This window comes from Eptesicus fuscus, chromosome 20 (genome assembly GCF_027574615.1).
Source record: "Eptesicus fuscus isolate TK198812 chromosome 20, DD_ASM_mEF_20220401, whole genome shotgun sequence".
Lineage (NCBI taxonomy): Eukaryota > Metazoa > Chordata > Mammalia > Chiroptera > Vespertilionidae > Eptesicus > Eptesicus fuscus.
In genome coordinates this window covers 48,238,895-48,260,741 of record NC_072492.1, presented here as the reverse complement: position 1 = coordinate 48,260,741, position 21,847 = coordinate 48,238,895, and the positions used below count along the sequence as shown (strand labels likewise).

Sequence of the window (21,847 nt, the reverse complement as noted above, 5' to 3'; positions counted from 1 at the left end):
AGGCCCCCATGCAGGCCCCGCCCAGGCTCCTCTCCCGCAGGTTGTCGCGAGTTTTGAGGCCGCGGGCCCGGCCCGGGCGGCTGCAATATGGCGGAGGCGGAAGGAGAGAGCCTGGAGTCCTGGCTGAGTGAGTATCCGCGGCCACTTTTGCATGTCCTCGAGCCGCCACCGAGCCGGCCCTCCTTGCACCCCTACGGCCTGTCCCCGGGCCCCGCGGCGGCGCCGCCTGTCAGCCTGCGCCTGGGCCCGCCGCCGCCGCGAGCGTCCCGCGATCACGCCCCTTCCCCAGCTGGGCGTCTGGCCCCCGCCCGGCACCTGCTCCTCGGGCTGCGGCGCCTCCTCCCGCTCCCGCGCGCGTAGGCGTGAGCTCGGGTCCTGCCCCGGCCTCGCGGGCTCCGGGACAGTGACAGCCAAGCGCTGCCGGCTGACGGGGAGGCTGTGGCGGGGCTGCGGGCGGCTCGGTCCCTGCCGAGGGGAAGCGCTCCGGGTTTGGGCTGACACTCCGGGAGCGGGGTGCTCCGAGCACGCACGCACGGCTTCAGAACCGGGACTGTGCGTTCGAGAAGTGACCGCTCCGCGCAGGCAGAACGTTTGAGGTGCGGATATTCCAAAGACCGAGAACCGAGCTCTGTGCCCCCGCCCCGCGCGCGCGCACCTGAACCTCGGAGCGGAGCGAGGCGCCCGGCCTGAGGCCGTGGTGTAGCGGCCTATGGCTGGAATCGCGAGCGCAGCTTTGAGCTGGCGGTGCCCTGCCGAGTGGTTCGGAGGGTAACTCTCCTGTGCGCTAGCGGGGGCTCCTGCGGGCTTCTAAGAGGGGGCCAACTGGACGTGGTGGTCAGGCGCGGAGAGATGCCTAGACATGACCTTTGCAGAGATCTCTTATTCAGAGCCTCCAGGTCCTTGGAGGTGATGGCTGTTTCCTCCAATTGCCTGGCCTTTCTTAATCAGAAACTCCCTTCAGGTGGTTGAACCTAGGTCACATTTGCAAAATCTTCCGTTGCAGGCAGGTCACCGCGCCTTCTGGAACTGTTCTCCAGGAGGCTTAACGTGCTCTAAAGACATTCATTTATCACGTTTCCTAGTGAAGCAGATATTGTCACAACTGCACACAAAGGGGACACCTGACTCTAGCCAAACCGCTTGCCCAGAGCCACCCAATCAGAATGTAACCGCACTGGAATTGGTTCGATTCCCAGATATTCATGCGGACATTGGAGTAGTGTAAGTGGCCTACGCTGGGTTTACTAGGTGTAGAGTTATATTTTGAAATAGGAGAGGTACAGACCTGTTTTTGAGGGAGAAGGGAGATGAGGAGAGGGGAATGGGATGGTATCTGCAGAGACTACAGATGTCCCCGACTTAACCATGGTTCGACACAATTTTTCGACGTTACGATGGTGCTAAGCATTCAGTCGAAATCTTACTTCAGATTTTGAAATCGGACCTTTTCCCAGGCTAGCGTTTTGCGGTAGGGAACTCTCTCCTGATGCTGGGCAGCGCCCACCAGCCACTTGAGCACGAGTGTAAACAACGGGTACCTACACCGTACTGTGTGCCAGTGCTGTTTGGATATTGTATTCTAGGCTAAGCAATAATGTTGGGTAGGTAGGTGTGTTAAATGCATTTTCGACTTACCAGTATTTTCAACTTAGGAAGAGTTTCTCTGAATGTAACACCATCGTAAGTCTGAAGACTTAAAGGTGTGAACCACGTGTACCAAGTGAATGATGAACCATGATTTGGGGCGCACAGTCGGTGTTTGGGGAGTTCCTGTGGGAGAGCGATGGGAAAGAAAGCTGGGAAGTTACACCTTTGCAAAGGCTTGAATTCCAGCCTGGGAAGTTTACATTTCTATATTTATCAGACCCCCACGCCTACTCTTCCTTGTGAAATCAGTTTTTAGGAGAATTGCTACTGGAGTTTTATATAGGATGGGTTGGAGCAGACATTCTGGAAACTGGTGCGAGGGAGGTGGGGTGGGGGCAGGGATAAGAAATTGGGGGAGAAATTTACAAAGACATTGAGAAGGAAGGGACTATGGACTGAGAAATGGATGAGGAGTGGGAGAGGCGAGGGAAGAGAGGTCAACAATGGGGGTTCAAACCTGGGTGCCTGAAAGTCGGGGCACAGGGAGCTGTTTCATGGAAATAGGGAAGTCCGAAGGAGAAGTGATGACTTTGTTTTTAGACTCATTTCTGTACCAAAGCAGCACTTAAAATTACACACTACCTTGTCATTTGCTCTGGCTATGTCTCGTGTGTTGCAGCAGTATTAAGTGCATTTTTGACTTGCGATATTTTCAACTTACGAAGAGTCGTAAGTCAGACGAGTTAATGGTATGAACTAGAGCACGTGATCGAACCAGTGCCCGGGCTCGAGCACATCCTATGCGAGGGAAGCATGTCAGACTCGTGGCACCTGTTTATGTGGCCGCGTTAGCCTTTGAGTTTGACATGCTTGCTCTAGGGCAGGCGTCCTAAAACTACGGCCCGCGGGCCACATGCGGGTGTTTTTGCCATTTTGTTTTTTTACTTCAAAATGAGATATATGCAGTGTGCATAGGAATTTGTTCATAGTTTTTTTTTAAACTATAGTCCGGCCCTCCAACGGTCTGAGGGACCGTGAACTGGCCCCCTGTTTAAAAAGTTTGAGGACCCCTGCTTAGGGCCTTGTCAGTCCGTGGTTTGCCAGGATTATTGCAGAAGCCTCTGCTGCGTCCAGGGTAGGATCCGAGTCTTGTGCTTTTTCTGAAGGCCCTCCAGAGCCTGGCATGCTGTGTGCTTGATTTTCTGTGGGTGCCTAACAAACACTTGTGATTGACTCGGTTTCTCTTGATTCAAGACCCTACCAATAAAGGCTGACACTCCACTCTCTTTCCACCCCTTGTTCTCGCCTCTGCCTGTTTTTGAGTTTTTTGCTACATAGAACTTGTCTCTGGAGCATCTGAGCTAGGGTGGGATGGGGTAGCCAGTGCTGCTGTTTCCATCCCTGCTCGATCTGATGAGGTCCCACGACAGTCAAGGCTAGTGATGGAATTAAGCTGAAAATGAGAGGAGGGAACTGGAGGCACAGACACAGAAGAGAGGCTTTCAGAAAGATCTGAAATAGAAACTTGGAATCAGAGTAGAGCCTGAAGGGGCAGTTCTGGACGGCAGGGTCTGCAAGGGAAGCCCTGATGTCACCTGTGAGCAGGTGACGGTGAATGTCGAGTGGGTGGAATATCGTGTGCACCTGCCTGGGGAGGCGGCGGGCAGATGGAGCGATCCGTTCCCCCAGAGTGGTCCCCAGGGGTTTCTTCAGTCCTGTGGCTGGGTGAGGATGCTCTGAGCTGGCTGGAGAGCGCGGGAGGTTGTCCGAAGTGGGATTGCTGAAGCCAGGGCTTTTGTGCCCACGTGTAGGTACAGCGCTCCCTGTAGGTTTGCAGTAGAAAGTTCTACCAAGATGAAAGGAAATGGGGTTCTAGAGCAGTTGAACAGTGAAAAGCAAGCAGGCCGAATTCCTGGAAGCAGGAATGCTGTCGGAATTCTAGCATGTCTGGGAAAAATACGCTTTTGGTGAATGCCTGTTGCGTGCGTGCGAGCGTGTGTGTGGTGAAGAGGAGGGGTGACCACATCGCTCTGGGAAGCTACTTTTCCAGCTGTGACCAGTGGAAGTGAGCAGGCTGCATTTTCTTATACAAGCGTGTGGCTGTTCCCAACGTAATAGTGATGGCGTGGGTACGGCCCCTCAGACCATCTTACTGTATTTCCACAGCCTCTTGATGTCATGTGAGAACTGTAAGCATCTCAGATGTTCGGGATGAGTAACACAGCCACGCTCACACCTGAGAAGGTTTCAGATAACTGTGGGAGAGACTCGGGGCTTCTCTGGAAGGTGACAGTGGGTCACTATGGCAGTTAATAGCCACTCTTCATAGAATCAGTACCTCTTTCCTTCAAGCTGGACATCTCTTTTCAAGATTGAGGACACACATCTCTCCTTTCCTCCAAATCTGAACCTAAACCACCCGAATGTTCTTGCAGCCAAAGCAGACACTGTGGCCTCCGCTCAGCCTCTGGTCACGGCTGCTGACCTCTTGTGGCTCAGAGCCCAGGGAGGGAGCTGGGAGGCATGGAGTCCCTGTTAGGATTTGACCATGGAACTAGTGTGTGTTTTTTTAAAATATATTATTGATTTTTTACAGAGAGGAAGGGAGTGAGAAACATTGATGAGAGAGAAACATCGATCAGCTGCCTCCTGCAGACCGCCTACTGGGGACGTGCCCGCAACCAACATACATGCCCTTGACCGGAATCAAACCTGGGACTCTTCAGTCCGCAGGCCGACACTCTATCCACTGAGCCAAACCGGCCAGGGCGCTAGTGGTTTTTAACCCAAGGAATCAGAATTCAGGAACTTCCAACAACAGCCCTTGCCTCTGTCGCTCTGCTGCTACCCTCGTGGGAATCAGCAGGAGCCTGCGTGTTTAAAAGGATCAGCCTTCCATTTGTCTTCTGAACCTGAAGCCCTAAATTTAGCAAACAGCTTAAAGCTTCTTTCTGGAAGAGGCAAATTCCAAGATTTTGACTCAGAGATGGGAACACATTTAAAACAAAACAAAAAAAATGTCCCCAGCAGTCTGAATGCTAGCACTGTAGCAGAAAGAAAACCTAGTGGGAAAATGCTTTGTCCACAGCAAATGAGAAACTGCCTTCTGAAAGCCTTGATAATTACCAAGAGCTGGGAACACGTTTCACCACCCTCCGCTGGGGCCATTCTCTGCCAGCACGGGTTCCGGGGATTACAGGGAAAAGAGGATCCACACCAGGTATTAGGAGACTTGGCATTTAGCACTGATTTTAAACTCTCAGTGACCCTCTGAGGACACGCTGCCATTTGTCTTTGTCCTTGATCATGGAAGGTCTTTAATCCTGAGGGCACTCGCTACTCAAGCTTAGATTCCGTTTCCGTGACCCTAGGGACAGAGAGCACAATGTATGGTGCTTAGTAGGGGTTCAGTAGCTGTTAGCTTAACTTAAAATGATGAGCATTATGTGCAATTTGAAACACATTTAAAGCATTAAAGACTGGTTAGGTCTCGATAAGTTTTTTGCAGGTATGTGGGATGTACGTTTTTTATCAACTATCCCCTTCTTCACTTTCTCCAGGAAACACTTCTTTTCTTTGGTAATTATCAAATTTCTTATTAAAAGTTTGTTTTGATTATAGTTTACATTCAGTATTATTTTGTATTAGTTTCAAGTGTACAGTAGAATGGTTAGACAATCATATACTTTACAAAGTATTTCTCCCCTAATATTTCCAGTACTCACCTGGCACCATACCTAGTTATTACACTGTTATATTTTTAAATTATTAATTGATAAATTTATTAAAGGTATGTGTTTTCAACGTTTTTCCTTTTTATTGAATTTATTGTGATGACATTGGTTAACAAAATTATACAGATTTCAGGTGTATTGGTCTATTATTGACTACAAGAGGCCCAATGCACGAAATTCATGCGAGAGTAGGCCAGCACCGGCTTCCCTCTGGCACCCAGGACCCGGGCTTCCCTCGCAGCCCTGGCTTCATCCAGGTCATCCAGAAAGACGTCTGGAAGGACATCCAGTCTAATTAGCATATTATGCTTTTATTATTATAAATATTTCCTATACTATACCAGGAAATACTTATTTTTTTTACAGAGAGGAAGGGGAAGGGATAGAGAGTTAGAAACATTGATGAGAGAGAAACATCGATCAGCTGCCCTCCTGCACACTCCCTACTGGGGATGTGGCTGCAACCAACGTACATGCCCTTGACCGGAATTGAACCTGGGATCCTTCTGCAGGCTGACGCTCTATCCACTGAGCCAAACTGGTTAGGGTGGGAAATACTTCTTGATCACCCCTACTTGCTTAACACTTATTTTTACATATTTTTGTTATATTAAACATTTCATATAGGCATCTACTTGAATATTTTATTTTTTACATTTGTTTTTATTGACTTTTAGAGAGAGAGGAAGGGGGAGAGAGTGTGTTTATAATTATTTGTGTTGTTTTTAAATCCTCCCCGGAGGATATGCTTCCTTCATTGATTCCAGAGAGGGAGGGAGAGAGAAACATTGACCAGTTAGTTGTCTCCAGTATGTGCTCCAACTGGGGATCAAACCCATGACTGCTTGGTGCATGGGTCGGCACTCTAACCACTTAGCAACATGGGCCAGGTCTATTTGTGTTCGTTCTGTCGAACATAGTCTACTCTAAGCTCCATGAGCTGAGAACTGTTTCCTTTGTGACTTTCCCAACATGGACAGCAAGTGGTACTATGTGACTTGCTGCCTGACTGAACTGTTGAGGCTTTTGTTAGAGAAGAAGTTTGGGAAAAACGTATCTTCACATCCAGGTCTGAAAATTATGGGGAAAATCTTCTCTGCTCTGTCCTTCTTGCTCTTTGTAACAGTTGTCCTCTTCTTGGTTCTGTCCCAAGATAAGGCCACCAATCCTTCCAACCGCCAGGAGGACTGGGAATACATAATCGGCTTCTGTGATCAGATCAACAAGGAGCTGGAAGGGTGAGTCTCAGAGCTGTTAGGGGACAGGTGCCACAGTTGACTGGGAAGGTACCAAACTGAGGCCGAGGCGGTCTAGCCAGGGGGCCTCAGGGTCAGTGTCTTGAAAATGTGGTCTGCTTATCTCCTAGGCCACAGATCGCTGTCCGACTGCTGGCCCATAAGATCCAGTCCCCACAGGAATGGGAGGCAGTCCAGGCCCTGACGGTAGGTTTTTCATCCTGAGGGTGGATCTTCATGAGCCCAGGCCTGTTCTGGAACGTGTTCGTCAGATGTTTTACAAGTGTGTGCGCCCTTGTGCCAGGCACTGAGGCTTCAAAGATGCCTGCCCGGCCATGAGGTCTAGTGGGAGAAGCAGAGGCTAAGGGTGGGAGCCAGAGGCAGGGCCCTGAGCCGAGGGTGGGGCTCTGAGAAGGCTTCTTGAAGAGATGTTGACAGAGCTGTCCTGCCAGGTAAGAGCGGCGAACTGAAGAAAGTGGAGGTAAGTATAAGTCATTCCGGAGCAAAAAATAATGCCAGTTACCAGTGAAGGCTCACACCAAGGGGCAGATCTAGAGGTTATTCAGACTAAGAGGATTCAAGACACGGATCCTCTCACTGAGACCAGAGGGTCATCCTAGGGTTCTGCATGGCCACCGAGGTGCTAGGAAGGAGGAAAGGAAGTGGTCTGAAAAGGGTGCTTAGCCCACATGCACGCCTCTGTCGCAACTGAAGTCGAGCGGCGGCCTTCAGACAGTGGTTCTCGGGTGGTTTGGGACATTTGATGGTAGATGGAGACACTTTTGGTTGTTTCATGTCACAGATGCTACTGGCATCAGGTGGGTAGAGGCCAGGGATGCTGCAAAACACCCTGCAGCACACGGGGCAGGCTTTCACAACGAGAAATGACCAGCGCAAAATGTCAGTAATTGCACAGTTGAAAAGCCCTGCTCTACAGACAGAAGCAAGAAAGGGACCCCTGGGCTGGTGTGCCCTTGGCCTCAGCTGCAGGCAGAGGAAGGCTGAGGGCAGTTTCATGGCCCCAGAGGAAAATAAAGGGAAGCGGAAGGAACGGATCATGTCATCTGAAATGTAGGAAACAAGTGACACTTTATCTCCCACCTCCCCACACATCGATCAGCTTGTTGAAAGAACCCTGGACCTTGAATCAGAATCATTCTCGGGGCCTCACTTTCCTCATCTGTAAAATGGCAGCATCGTGCGGCACCCCCACCGAGCCTCTCCTGTGTGTGGCTACAGGTGCTGGAGGCGTGTATGAAGAACTGTGGGCGGAGATTTCACAACGAAGTGGGAAAGTTCCGGTTTTTGAATGAGTTGATCAAAGTCGTCTCTCCAAAGGTCAGTCAGTGCAGTTTCCTCATTTTTAGGAACTTCCTTTGTGTTTCTCCCCCTCTCCCACCTACTAGCTGTTACTGCACAACCAGCATCTCCACGGATCTGAATTTCTTCGCCTCCTGTCCTTGGAGAGCTGGGCCTTGCTGGTAGTGGATGATACCACAGGTCACAGGGACAGGCCGACCTCTCTGGCGGGCTCCCAGCCTAAATACAAGTGACATGGCAGCCGCTGTGTGTCTGGAGAGGGCCTGGATGGCACAGGCCTTTGGCTTCTAGCACAGAAGCCAGTTGTGTGTGGCCGACCTCCTGTGCGTGGATACAAGGAGCTAGCCTCCCTTACTCAGCTGCTCAGGTTCTGTTGCTCATGCTCTGGGCACCAACTTACAGCAGAGGGAACAATTCTTGTGCTAAAGACATTGGCTCCTTTGAGATAAAGCGTAGTTGTTTCTGGCAGATGGTGCATGGAAACTCAGGGCCGAGCTCCCGGCCCCCTGCCTAACCACAGATGGATACAGCTCCGCCCCAAGCAGTGTCCTCTCCTCCTCACCTCTGCTGCCTCTCACACCTGATCCCTGCTGGTTTCCCATAGGTCTGAGGGCTCTAACTTTTAGCAGCCATTTCATTGCTGTGAAGAGAGCCTTCCCACTCACTGTTTCTGCCTCCAGACTCCAATTACCAGTTTTCCGATTTCCTTTTGCCTCTTAGTACCTGGGGGACAGGGTGTCTGAGAAAGTGAAGACCAAGGTTATTGAGCTGCTTTATAGCTGGACATTGGCCCTGCCGGAAGAATCAAAGATCAAAGATGCTTACCACATGTTGAAGAGACAGGGTATGTGCCTACCCCGCCTCAACCTCCATACAGCCCAAAGGCTGGCCAAGGCCAGGAAGAATGAGGGGATGTCCGCTGTCCCCATGCCATGTCCCTTCCTCCCTCCTGAAGACAACGGGACAGGCTTGGCTGGAGGTTGATGGGAGGTGTGTGTAGCCTGCTTGTCCCTGCCCCTAGAGGTCCTGATCACAGGGATGTGTCCCCTGGCTGTGTGAGCAAACACTCTGCCCTGTGTCCTTTCAGGCATAGTGCAGTCCGACCCACTGATCCCTGTGGACAGGACCCTGATCCCTTCTCCACCACCTCGCCCCAAAAACCCTGTGTTTGATGATGAAGAGAAATCCAAGGTAAAGTGCATCCAGCCTGCAGAGTCCTCAGGCGAGGTGTGGCATCGCTCACGCTGCGGGGAGCTCCAGTTCCCCAGCTGGAGTGCTACCTTTGCCTTTACCTTTGATACCCTTCTCGTCCAGCTTTTAGCCAAGTTGTTGAAAAGCAAAAACCCAGATGACCTGCAAGAGGCCAACAAGCTGATCAAGTCCATGGTGAAGGAAGTGAGTGGGCCCTGGGCCTTGGGTGTGGGGAGGAGGAGCCCATGACATGGAGCGGAAGTCCTTTCCCTTGGCATCAGGCTTGCTCTTCGCCCCTGCCACCAGCCCACACCTGGAGGCCGTGGATGGCAGAGAGGAGCGGTAGTGGATGGGGACAGGACTATTACTTTAACAGAAAACCTGTTAACAGTCTGAGGCCCATGGTTCCCAAGCACCGTGTATTGAGGAGCCTCTAGGACTGGCCTCGCTCTAGTGTTCTCCGGTGTGACCCAGGCCTCGCGGGATTCTGTGGGGCAGTGGGACGAGTCTAGTTGAGCTTTCTCCTTGATCCTCTTTGCAGGATGAGGCACGGATCCAGAAGGTGACCAAGCGTCTGCACACCTTAGAGGAGGTTAATAACAACGTGAAGCTGCTCAGTGAAATGCTGCTTCATTACAGCAAGGAGGATTCGTCAGAGGCAGATAAAGAGCTCATGAAGGTAGCCCCCCACCACGAGAAAGCTGGGATCTGGGCAGGGAGCCAGCCTTCGCCGGGTGCCTGCTCTGTTGAAGATGCTGCTACACATCTGATGGTCCCTAACTTACAAATCAACATGGCAGCCAGGGAGAGGGGGTTGGCACCCCCAATCTGTATGAGCCATGCCTAACTTGCCCCGGGCAGAGAGCTGCATGTGCACGCGACTCTGACTCTGAGAGCTGTTCTCAGCCTTGCCTCCCAGAGGCCCCCGTGTGCCCGAATGTGGCACCTGTTCTCGGTCACACGGATATTCTGAATTCTGAGCACGTGCTGGCAGGGATGTACTTGCCCTTGTCCATCCTGGTGATTTCTCCGCCTAAGCAGGTATTTGGGTGACAGTGTGGTGCAGGCTGGCAGCAGAGGACTGTGCTCTGAGCCAGCTCTACCAGTAACTGACCACGATGCCAGGAGAGCCTGTGATTTTCTGGGCATGAATGCTAAAGTAGACGATCTCCAAGGGTTTTATGTCTGGGCCTCTTTCAGGAGCTGTTTGATCGGTGTGAGAATAAGAGGCGGACATTATTCAAACTAGCCAGCGAGACAGAGGACAATGACAATAGTTTGGGTGAGTGGAGACTAGTTGACAAGGATGACCCAGGAATTGGATGTGTGTGGAGGGGAGTTGTCAGGGTCAGGGATGAGAAGTCTTTTCTACTCTAGGGGACATCCTGCAGGCCAGTGACAACCTCTCCCGAGTCATCAGCTCCTATAAAACAATCATTGAAGGGCAGGCCATCAATGGTGAGGTGGCCATCTCAACCCTGTCGGACCCTGAAGGTAAAATGTTCTGGTTCCTCATTCTGGAACCCTGCAGACCAGCCGCCATCCCCACCAGCCACAGGTGCAGGTTGACCAGTGTGTCAGCCCACAGGCCTCAAGGGGATTCTAAATGGTTCTCTAGCTTCCCAGTGGGCAAGGGATTGGACAGGGCTTTCTCCACCTGCCCTCACTTTTCTGCTTGGCATGAATGCCCTTGGGTTAGGCCAGAGGCTGCATAGCCACTCCAGTGCCCCTAATTATTCCTGTCCCCTTCCATTCACTCCTCCAGGACACCACCACTCCAGGAACCAAGGCACTCTCATCGACCTTGCAGAGTTGGATGCACCAGGCAGCTCAACCCCCGTTTTGGTCCCCACGCCACCCTCCTCCGGCATCCCTATCCTCCCTCCGCCCCCCCAGGCCTCAGGACCTGGGCGCAGCCGCTCGTCCAGCCAGGCTGAGGCCCCCCCAGGGCCCAGCAACACAAGCAATGCCCTCTCCTTGCTGGATGAAGAGCTGCTCTGCTTGGGTGTGTCCTGGAGGAAGGCTGTAAAGGGCTTCTAGCTGCTAGAACCTAGCAGAACCAGTAGAGAAAGGGCATGGAATTGGAAGGTGGTCTAGATGGTGCCCCGTGTGCTTAGCAAGGACGGGGAGGCTTCAGTTGTAGGGAAAGTCAAGTTCAGTGTCCCTCAGGCTGTCTATAGTAGACTCTGGGTGGAAACAGTAGACCCAGTGTCTACTCTGCTTCCATCTTCCCTGGGACACCCCCAAAATTGTGTGACCCCTCCTTGGGGGAGGTAGAGCTGGGGCTGCCCTAGCCCAGCGCCTCTGCTCATCACAGCCATCTTTGTTCTCAGGCCTTGCTGACCCAGCCCCTAGGGCTCCTCCCAAAGAGTTCGCTGGAAACAGCCAGTGGCCCCTGTTCCAGGTAGGTGCCCAGGTGACATCACTTGTCAGTGTCTTTTTCCCAACTAGTTCTTAGCCCCTGGGGCCCTGTCCTTGGAGGGCTGCTAGTCCAGTGGGATTGCAAAGGAGCCAGGAGCGGAGAGCCAAAACCCTCCGCACCCCTTGCTCACTTGTCCTTTCCATTCCCCGTAGAATGAACAGTCGGACCTGGACTTCTTCAGCCCCAAACCTGGGACTGCTGCTTGTAGCCCCTCAGACGGGCCTGTCCTCCAGCCCTCAGCAACCCCTGCAGGCAACTCCCAGCCTCCACTGCCACCCCCCTTCCCAGCTCCTGTGGTCCCAGCCAGTGTTTCTGCTCCAAAAACAGGCTTTTTGTTCCCCACTGGACTGGCCCCAGCTTCGGCCCCAAAAGCTGAGCCCACAGCCCCTGGGTACCATGGCTCAGCTTTGAGTGACAGCTCCCTGCACCAGTTGGATGCCCTCGATCAGCTTTTAGAAGAAGCCAAAGCGTAATGAGTGGGAAACGGTGGTTGGGCTTAGAACCAGTGGGGTTGGGGATGTTCTTTTGGTCTGACCTGAGACTGGAATCTGAAAGCTAGGGGGTAGGTAGGAGCCAGCTCTGGCCGGGGATGGGGGGGGACACTTTGTGAGGGTTGGCCCAACAGCTCTGCTTCGTCTCTGACTTGCCTTCTCCTTCCTGCCTCCCAGGACCTCAGGCCTGGTGAAACCCATCTCCTCCATCTTCCCTGGGGCCACCGCCTCCCCTCTGATCCCCAGCAGCACCTCAGCTAGGCCTCTCCTGCCGTTCTCCACGGGGCCTGGCAGCCCTCTCTTCCAGCCACCTGTCTTCCCATCCCAGGAGAGCCCCATGAAGGGGGCTGAGCTTTCCCTGGCCAGTGTCCATGTTCCCCTGGAATCTATCAAGCCTAGTAGGTGTAGGAGGCTTCGAGTGGGAGAAGTGGGGCCCAACTTACAGCATGTGGGGAGGGGTGGGTTGGTACAGGCTCTCCTTGCTGGGGTCCCTTAGAGTCAAACGTGACCTGCTTCCTTATTGTCCTGGCCACTGCTTGTTGCTACTGCGCAGTCTTGTGACGTTCTGACAGCAGTCCTTTCCCAGACTCCTTCACGGAGCACTGCTCTCCCCACGTGGCTGTTGCAGCACCCCCGGGTTCTGTTGGGGATTGTTGACCTTCTCGCTCCTTCCACACCCACGTGCCACCTTCTTACAGGCAGTGCCCTTCCTGTGACAGCCTATGATAAAAATGGCTTCCGCATCCTCTTCCACTTCGCCAAGGAATGCCCACCAGGACGGCCCGATGTGCTGGTGGTGGTTGTGTCCATGCTGAATACGGCTCCTTTGCCTATAAAAAGCATCGTGCTGCAGGCCGCAGTGCCCAAGGTACTTCTAGGGCCTCGAGAGGCAGAAATTACCTTTATCTTGACCCCACTGCATTGAGTGGCCAGCAGGCGGCAGTGTGTCTGATGTGACCATACTGGGTTCCACCTGCCTGTCTCTTCAAAAGGAGCTTTCTCTTCCTATTTAGTCAATGAAAGTGAAGCTGCAGCCACCCTCTGGGACGGAACTCTCTCCATTTAGCCCCATCCAGCCACCTGCAGCCATCACCCAGGTCATGCTGCTGGCTAATCCACTGAAGGTGAGCTGGAAGCCCCAGGTTAGGATCTTGTGACCACCACCTTAATCCCTTGCCCACCTCCCAACCAGAAGTGCCGTGGTACTGTAGCAGTAACCCTGTCCCTTTCCTACCCTGGTTCAGTGGCTGAGTGAGGATGGGGTGGTGGGATCAGGGCCTCTCTGTCAGCACAAAAAACCTCGAGGTTAATAGTCTCACACACCGCCCCTCTGTCGCAGGAGAAGGCAAGGCTTCGGTATAAACTGACCTTCGCCCTTGGGGAGCAGCTGAGCACAGAGGTGGGTGAGGTGGACCAGTTCCCTCCTGTGGAGCAGTGGGGGAACCTATGACCCTGAAGGATGCGGTCACCTCCACTTTGAAGCCCAAGTAGGCTGCCCCGAGACAGGAGGGCTCTCCGGGTCGTCACTCTCCATGTCCTGACCACAGTGCTTGAGCTTTGGTATGGAACAGGGCCCTGGGCCTTGCTGCCGGGAGCTGAACTGCCGTGATGGTCTCTCCTCCTGTGGCCCCTTAAAAGGACTTGTTTTTATCTACCTGTGTGACTTGAAGTGGCCATGTACTGTCGGGCGGGATGTGTGGCCCCGGACTCTGCACGGTCGCCCTGGGAACACAGACTTAAAGCTGGAGTAGGTTTTCCCCTCGTGTTGGCACCCCGCTGCCACAAGGGAGGAGGTCTCTAAAAAGACTCGGGGTCCTTCCTCAAGGACCAGGTCCTCACTCCCCCACCCCCACCATGCTACTCTGTGCTCCCCTTGCTGGCAGGCTCCTACCTCCAGGAAGGTGGGCAAAGTCCAGTGGCCCCAAACGGGCCTGGGCCCGAGAAAGGATGGGTGCTGCCTTGCACAGGCAGTACCAGCCTGGAACGGCCACTGGGTAAGTGTGTCCTTGTCCCTGACGGTGGCAAGCTGTGTCCTTCGGACATCTCAGCAGGACGTGGAACTCAGCCTATTAGAAACAGAACTTGGCCCCAAAGCCGCCTAAACTAAGGATAGGAGAGAAACAGAAGAGAACCATTGGGTCCTTCTCCGAAGCAGGTACTCGGAGCTTTCTGCGGAAAGTGTGCCTCCCACCGTGGGAACAGGCCAGCCTATTCACTACCTCTTGCTTGGCATGAAATAAAACTGCTGTCTTGCCCTTCAAGCCTCTGAAGGGAGGACAATTCCTGCCCCCCTATACATCCTCTTGCCTTGGCCTCCCCCCACCCCCCAGATAGCCTGTCAGAACAGAAGTTACAGACAGGAGGCCTCAGGGTCAGGCAATTGCACTAGACTTACCTGCTGCCCAGAAACTGACTGTCCTCAGCTGCTGAGGGGTACTGTCAGCGAGATGTTGGGTCTGGAGATGGTGAGATTGGGGGTCATGCTTGAATCGAGTCACCAGACCTTATTGCTTCAACAGTGCTCAGCCCCAGCTAGCTTGTGCCGGCCTGTAGGCCTTCCAGGGCAACAGGAAAGTGAGGACCACCAACTGGGGAAAGAGGACACAGCTCACCTGAATTCAGCTGGACGGGCTCAGAGCCATCTCCAGGGGAAGGTGGCACAGCCTCGTTCCCAGATTCCTCCCTGTTCCTTGCCAGGCTTCCTTACTCTATCAAGAGGTCATCTTCCCCTTCCCTCCCATCTTTGGGAAGCAGGTTTCACTGCTTCGTTAAGATAGGTCAAAAGTGAATTGATTTCACTGCTTACGGAATAAATCCAAGAGTTTTCCAGAGACTGGCTGCCGCAGCCCTGGGAAAGTCATGGGATCACTACATGGAACTGTACTTTACAATAAGACTTGGACGTTAAAATTGTTTGAGTGTAACTATTTCATGACAACAGCTATACTGGATATATCAGCTCTGCTGCCCTTATTTTACTGCATGTTAAATAAAACCATTTTCACCCTACTTGGAATTCTTCTAATACAGACACCATTCACCCCACTGGGAAGGGGTCCCACTGATGAATTCCAAAGGTAGACATCACCTAGGTGTGTGTTTATTTCTTTTTTTTTTTTCTTTCTCCACCTCGGTCTTTGTTAAAAAGTACAGGTTCCTGGACCTTTTTCTTTTTAAAAACAGTTAACCAGAAAGTTAACATAAGTGCTTCGGATGCTTCTCAGGTGAGGCCAAATTTCAGAAGCACAAGTAAACCACTGAAGGCTCCTGTCCATGTTCCCAATGGTAGGCAGGAGGGCACTGCACTCACCATAACTTGTGGGGTGCCTTTTTCTCTAACGAGACAGGGAAGTCACTTCCATGTCAAAAAGAACATAATAAGCATTTTCTTAACTCTTACTACATCAGGTTCAGAGGGGATGTAGATAAAAACTCCCTGGCTGAACTCTGTAAGAACTTGCATTATATTTGCAAAAGAAAACATTTATTCTTTAAAAAATGTATATACATTGCCACACAAAGATACCGTGCTGGAACAGCTCTCAGCCAGCCTCAGGAACCTTCCAATGAGCCTTCTTTTATAATTGCCCGCGCCAGATTTCGTGCAAGAGAAAGTCTCAGCATTTCCACCTTGGTGGTCTCTATGTCGTCATCCTAAGAGCAAAGAGAGCCAGCATGAGGCACAGCAGGACGTGATCCTTTAACGCTCCGGGGCTCTACCCAAAAGCAGACAGAAGTCACGTGGCATTCAGCAATAGCTTCCAGCAAGTCTCAATGTAAGAGCTGAATGCACAGGACCACTACAACTGACTGACAGGAAAGAATAGATCAGAACTTTATAATCACCCCATTTTTTCCTAAAAGAAATTAGTGTGTCATGGTTACAGGTTAAGAGGAATTTAAGAGGCAGGTGAGTCTGTAAGGGGCCAGTGTTTGTGGAAGGAGGTGGGGGGAGCCGGAGATACAGGGAGCCTTTTTTCCTCTCTCTTGTGAAACCAACCCAGGAAGCTAAAATGACCTGGAGTTGCTGGGCATCAGGTTCTCCATGCTCTGGTCGTCCTGAGGTCAAGTCCTCCAGACATCTCAGCAGCTTGTACGTTTGCTCTGCTGAGAAAATCACCTAGGAGAGAGAAGCTGCTTCTAGCAGAGGCCTACTGATTTGGGCCTGGGCCCAAGTTCAGAGATGACCTTTGCATGCCCTGAGGGGGGTACTTTGTATGTGCAGCCCTGGAAGGGGAAAGCACCTCTCTTCTCACTCCCAGCCCTGCGATGGGCATGGTCAGCAGGCAACTGCCTCATTTTAAATTAAGTAGTTTTTCTTGGGTGCACATTAGACTTCCAGAGTGGGTGCTATTGGGGAGACCTATCCAGGAGATGATGGATGTTTACGCATCTGCACCAGCAACAGAAGGAAGCACTGTCAAGAACTACAAAACGGCAGAAAAGCATTTTGGGCTCAACCTGTACCTGTTTCTGTTCCAAAAGGGGTAGGGCGTCTGTTAGGAGTGTCATCCAGAAAGACCGTGGGGCAATCTGAGAAGTCATTAGTGACAGGAGAAGAGAAGCCGCATCAACAAAACGCTTGTCCCCATATAATCGGTGGAATTCGCGATACTTTCCTATTGAAAAAAGAGCACTAGGTCACCTCCGGCCCTAAACAAGAGAGGGCAGATGCCAGACCAGCCATTCCATAGAGCAGGGAATTCTTCAAAGCTGTATCCAAGTTCAGGCACCAACGAGACCACATACTTTGAAGAGACTCAAACCAGCCCAGACTGGGAGAATGTAAGCATTAAGAGTTACAGGTTATAACAGATCGAACAAAATAACCCAGGAGGCCATTACTTGATGTAAACAAAAGACTAAAAGCGGATGAAGGGAAAGCCTGCCACATACTGGGATGCCAACTAAAACAATGAGAGGCAGAAAATCAAAGTGGATGGAAAGTTCAATGAGGAACAGGACATTTAAGTAACTCAGAGTATCTCCCCAAATTACTAAACCAAGGGAAAGACAGTGCTGCCTGGAAGGAACAGCTGGTGGACGCCACTTTAACCAAATGACCAGAGTGAACTCCAACGGGACACAGCACAACACATCGCCTCGGCGGCATTCCCACCCAAACACACAAACCTAAATCTGATCACGGGGAAACATCAGATAAACCCAAAGTGAGGACATTCTACAAGAGAGCTGAACTGACTCTTCAAAATGTCAAAGTTAATTAGCACCAAGAAAAGTAGAGGCACTTCAACTAGTGAATTTGGGTAAAGTGTACATGAGAGCTCCTTATTCCTCACACTACTTTCACAACTTTTCTCTAAGTTTGAAATTACTGGAAAATAAAATATTACCAAAAAATATACTTTACCAAGTCTGGCACACAGGGTTCTATGTGGTCTGGAGTTTGGGCTTAACAGAAAGGAAACACTGGAGAAATCTTGAACAGAACGTCCAATCTTCACAAGTGTCCATTTGTGCCACTGTCCAAGGGACAGAGCCCCAGGAGACTCACCCAAGAATGTCAGTCGGTCACTGAGCATCATGGCCGGCCCCAAGTTGTCAATGAGATCTAAGTCAGAAAAGCAGCCTCGCTCACAGTAATCCATGAGGAACCTGCAAGGCCAGAGCCGGAGATGAGAAAAGCACTCCTCAGCCTCCCAATCCCCAGACAGTTCCCGGAAGTGGACACTGGTTGAACCCACCTGTCTGACACCAGCGTGGCAAAGGCGGCATCTTTGGCTCGAATGCTCCAAGAGAGGGCGGAGCCCAGGCGATTGTTGCGGACAGCTTTCATAGCTAAGATCTTACAAATGCTGCGAACTTTGCAGGCAAAAAGGGAAAAGGTGAATCCTTCACCCTATGAATCATTCCTAAAGGCTGCTGGGAAAGAAGCAGCCTTCTCACCCCCTCAGCCTTCCAGGCTCCCCCACAGGCCCCAAATACAGCTTGGTCGGCAGAACTGGGGTTCTAAGTTGCCTCCTGATGTAATAGTATGACCCACCCTGACAGGATGGCTTTGTGAGCTGATTTGATTTCAGGGGTGGCAATAAGGTATTTATTGCTTCCCCCAGATCAGCTCTTCCATTATCGTTCCAGGTGCCAAAAATCCCATCCTCCCTTGGGTCCTGAACGCCACATGCTTTCACAGTCTAAACACACAAGTGCCTCTGGGAAGAATAACTTGGGCTTTTATCACGCAACAGTGAGAAGAGAAGGGCCAAACTTGATCATTTCCTCCCTGTTCTTTCCAAGCCACCTCTGGTCCTGCTTCCCCAGAGCCAGCCTTATCTGGCAACAGCAACTCCCTCGGGACAGGCAAACTCCACGCTGACCCAGCCCTGACCTCGGAGTAAGGGGAGGAGTGGGTGGGTAACATTTTTAAAAAGGCAGCGTGCTCCTCTGGATGGTGTGCCTCACTGGTTGAGTGTCACCCTATGAACCAGGTAGTCATGGCTCAATTCCCAGTAGGGGGTGTGCAGGAGGCAGCCCATCGATGATTCTCTCTCATCATTGATGTTTCTATCTCTCCCTCTCCCTCTCTGAAATCAATAAAAGTATTTTTTAAAAATAAATAAGTGCCGAAACCGGTTTGGCTCAGTGGATAGAGCGTCGGCCTGCGGACTGAAGGGTCCCAGGTTCGATTCCGGTCAAGGGCATGTACCTTGGTTGTGGGCACATCCCCGGTGGAGGGTGTGCAGGAGGCAGCTGATCGATGTTTCTCTCTCATCGATGTTTCTAGCTCTCTATCCCTCTCCCTTCCTCTCTGTAAAAAAATTAATAAAATATATTTAAAAATAAATAAATAAATAAATAAAAATAAGTAAAATAAAAAAATGTGCTTGATTGCTTCTAGGTCCCAAAGAATCCCTAGCTCTTTGTCCCTCCCCAGTAACGTTCCTGTGTTTGGTTTCTTTTTGGCATCTGCTTCCTGACCTCTCCCGTCTAGCTGGTATGGTCTGAACACAGAGGCCCATGCTGAGAGGAGGGCCGACTCACCTTGCTCAGTCATCTGCCGCCGCTCACAAATCCGCAGCACCTTGAGGGCTTTCTGCTCAGTGCTCAGAGGGATGCGCTCAATGTGCAGCTCCAAGGACACTCGGCCCAGCTCCGGGCAGTAGTCAAAGTAATCCACCCCCAGCTGCCACAGGCTGCAAAGTCCGAGGAGGACAGACGTGAGGGCTTGTCTAGGTGCTGCCGTGGAGCTCTGGGATTGGCCCCCAAGATGGCTCATCTCTAGACCTCGATAGCCTTCAGGGAACACAGTCCAAGTTCCAATGCACCCGCATGCTGAAGAGCACCCTGCTGTCATCCCTTGGGGCCTTCCTACCTGTGATGAGCAAACAGCCCCGAGGCATATTCTAGCAGGAGGAACTCTCTCATGTTGGATCCAAAGCTGGAATAAAACGTATGGTGAGACCAAGACTCCTGGTCTGCTCCAGTCAGGGCCCCCTTCCGCAGCCCAACATCCCTTCTAGGCATTCAGCTCACCCCTCAAGAGCCTGGGGAGAGCCTGGGAGGTGGGGAGAAAAGGGTGGGTGTGCCATGCACACTTACTAGAGGTTGTGGGACTGGAGGAGTTTGCAGTGATCCAGCAAATCAGTCAGATGGGCCACAAACCACCAGTTGCTGAGGGCGATGCTGTAGGTTCAGACACCAAGGCAAGAAGGAAAGTCAGGGTGAGAAGCCATGGCCCACGTGAGTGCGGCATGAGCAGGAACCCCACATGTGCTTTGCTTTAAAAGGATGGGAGGGCCCTGCCACTGTGGCTGTGGTTGATCGTCAACCTATGAATCAGGAGGTCATGGTTCGATTCCCAATCAGGACATATGGCCAGGTTGTGGGCTCCATCCCCAGTAAGGGCTGTGCAGGAAGCAGCCAATCAATGATTCTCTCATCAATGATATTTCTATCTCCCTCTCCCTTCCTCTCTGAAATCAATACAAACTTATTAAAAAAAAAAAAAAAAAAAAGATGGAGGGACAGTAATGAGCGCGCAGAACGAGAAGTTTCTCTTTGTTACGTGGGGACAAGGAACCACCGCAATGTCACACAGTGAGATATAATCCAGGAATCCAATCAGATGCAGAAAATGAGGACTGAGACTAATATACAAAAAAGGGACTAAAAGATTGGTGGTTTCTGATGCTCAATGAGACATGGAATTCAAAGGAGTATCTTCATTTGCTAATGTGCTAATGTTTTGCACTGTAAAGCTGTTGATTAGTGTACTTTGTGAATACAACTATATACATGTGACTTCATTTTAAAAACCATCTTGTGTTTAGGTATCTATTAATACTCTAATTGAATTTTTTGTTCAACTACATGATTTGTAATTTTATTGTGTATGTAATTTGACAATGAAGGTTAAAAGTCATTCTCCAGTCCTGGCTGGTCTGGCTCAGTGGACAGAGCATCGGCCTGTGAACTGAAGGGTCCCGGGTTCAATTCTTGTCAAGGGCACATGCCTGGGTTGCAGGCTGACAATTCCCAGTAGGAGGCGTGCAGGAGGCAGCCAATCAATTATTTTATTCTCACTCATCATTAATGTTTCTATTTCCCTCTCTGAAATCAATACACTTTTTAAAAAGAAAATAAACAAAAGTCATTCTCCAAACCACACTTTTAATCAAAATCTACAATCATCTGGGACCACTGTTAAAAATGAACACTTCTAGCCCTACCCGGTTTGGCTCAGTGGATAGAGCATCAGCCTGCGCACTGAATGGTCCCAGGTTCGATTCCAGTCAAGGGCACATGCCCGGGTTGTGGGCCCCATCCCCAGTGGGGTCACGCAGGAGGCAGCCAATTAATGAGTCTCTCTCATCATTGATGTTTCTATCTCTTTCTCCCTCTTCCTTCCTCTCTGAAATCAATAAAAATACATTTTTTTTTTTAAAAAGAATACCTGCTCTGAATAGACCCAACCAGGAGTCCCAGGGTGTGGGAGCTGTTAGCTCATTAGAGAGAGACTGTTGAGAATTGTTGTCCTTTAAGGTGGCTGCATGTCTAAAGGTTCCGAGTAATAGGCTGGCTTTTTCTGGATTTTAAGTATCAAAGTAATTTCCTGCCATGTTGTTTCAAGTGAACATCCCTGAAGTGGAAACTGTTATAAACATGGTCCTCAGTCTCAGAAGGCCCCCAGCTTGTCCAGGGAGAAGGCATTATCCATCTACACGTGGCTGGGGAAGGAAGAGGTTAAGACCTCCTTTCCAGCAAGAAGGAACAGGACATTCTAGAAAAGGAGGGTAGTGCAGCTGCACATTGAATGTACTTAATGCCACTGAACCCACCTAAAGACGGTTAGAATGCCAGTGGCACAGCAGGTCCTACCTGCACTCCTTGATCACCTGGTGGATGTCAAACTCGAAGGCCGCCATCAGGATGTTGTCCAGGGGCTCTGGGCTGCTCTCACCTCCCAGAAATAGGTCAAGGCTGGACTGTGGGAAGGTGGTGACCCATTCAGTCCCCGGACGGAAGCAGAGACACAAGGGGGCTGGCAGGGCTCCTGTGCAGGGAACCCTGGAGAAGGGTGATGGGCCCTTTGGCAGGGCCAAGCCCCTTGCAGTTCTCCAGGGAGGTTCAATGCAGAGGCCACACACCGAAAATGACCCAGCAGGGAGCAGAGCCTCAGGACCCCTACTCCCCAACCCACCCCATGGAGCTCAGACTCACCTGGGCATAGAAATGCAGATCAATGGGCTTGACTGTGGGATGAGAGTACAAGAGCCGGGTCACTAGGAAATGATACCAGTTACTCAGCAGCTCCTTCTGCTCCAACAAGGCAGCTTCGTCTCCCAACATGATCTGAGGAGAAAGACGTTTTCCCTCAGCTCCAGGGGAGCTTCTGTACCTCTCCTGAGC

The 21,847-nt window shown here is 51.3% G+C and overlaps 2 protein-coding genes and 1 non-coding gene across 10 annotated transcripts in view; 1 reads left to right on the top strand and 2 right to left on the bottom strand.

Annotated features, from left to right (window-relative positions):
* The window catches only part of GGA3 (golgi associated, gamma adaptin ear containing, ARF binding protein 3), a 22,017-nt gene continuing 170 nt past the window's right edge, over positions 1-21,847 (top strand). Inside the window, exons 1-17 of one of the 7 annotated variants that reach the window (XM_054709009.1) lie at positions 1-127; positions 6,475-6,559; positions 6,688-6,763; positions 7,796-7,894; positions 8,597-8,720; positions 8,964-9,067; positions 9,191-9,271; positions 9,609-9,746; positions 10,268-10,349; positions 10,445-10,561; positions 10,833-11,072; positions 11,401-11,471; positions 11,642-11,958; positions 12,158-12,378; positions 12,679-12,848; positions 12,994-13,104; positions 18,930-18,998. In XM_054709009.1, coding sequence (XP_054564984.1) covers positions 88-127; positions 6,475-6,559; positions 6,688-6,763; positions 7,796-7,894; positions 8,597-8,720; positions 8,964-9,067; positions 9,191-9,271; positions 9,609-9,746; positions 10,268-10,349; positions 10,445-10,561; positions 10,833-11,072; positions 11,401-11,471; positions 11,642-11,958; positions 12,158-12,378; positions 12,679-12,848; positions 12,994-13,104; positions 18,930-18,962 — 2,109 coding nt within the window. In that variant the 5' untranslated portion in view covers positions 1-87 and the 3' untranslated portion in view covers positions 18,963-18,998. The other 6 variants (XM_054709008.1, XM_008155069.3, XM_028130601.2 and 3 more) reach the window with 6 other exon arrangements.
* Positions 4,603-4,715, bottom strand: LOC114227630 (small nucleolar RNA SNORA32). Its single transcript, XR_003613714.2, has one exon. It is a non-coding gene; the product is annotated as a small nucleolar RNA SNORA32 (small nucleolar RNA).
* Positions 15,457-21,847, bottom strand: part of NUP85 (nucleoporin 85) — a 20,229-nt gene continuing 13,838 nt past the window's right edge. For both annotated transcript variants that reach the window (XM_008155072.3, XM_054709013.1), the window contains exons 10-19: positions 21,659-21,790; positions 21,317-21,423; positions 19,538-19,621; positions 19,311-19,376; positions 18,980-19,131; positions 17,686-17,803; positions 17,496-17,596; positions 16,448-16,599; positions 15,999-16,100; positions 15,457-15,634 (exon numbers count right to left, since the gene is read on the bottom strand). In XM_008155072.3, the coding sequence (XP_008153294.1) occupies positions 15,533-15,634; positions 15,999-16,100; positions 16,448-16,599; positions 17,496-17,596; positions 17,686-17,803; positions 18,980-19,131; positions 19,311-19,376; positions 19,538-19,621; positions 21,317-21,423; positions 21,659-21,790 (1,116 nt within the window). In that variant the 3' untranslated portion in view covers positions 15,457-15,532. The remainder of the gene's footprint in view (positions 15,635-15,998; positions 16,101-16,447; positions 16,600-17,495; positions 17,597-17,685; positions 17,804-18,979; positions 19,132-19,310; positions 19,377-19,537; positions 19,622-21,316; positions 21,424-21,658; positions 21,791-21,847) is intronic.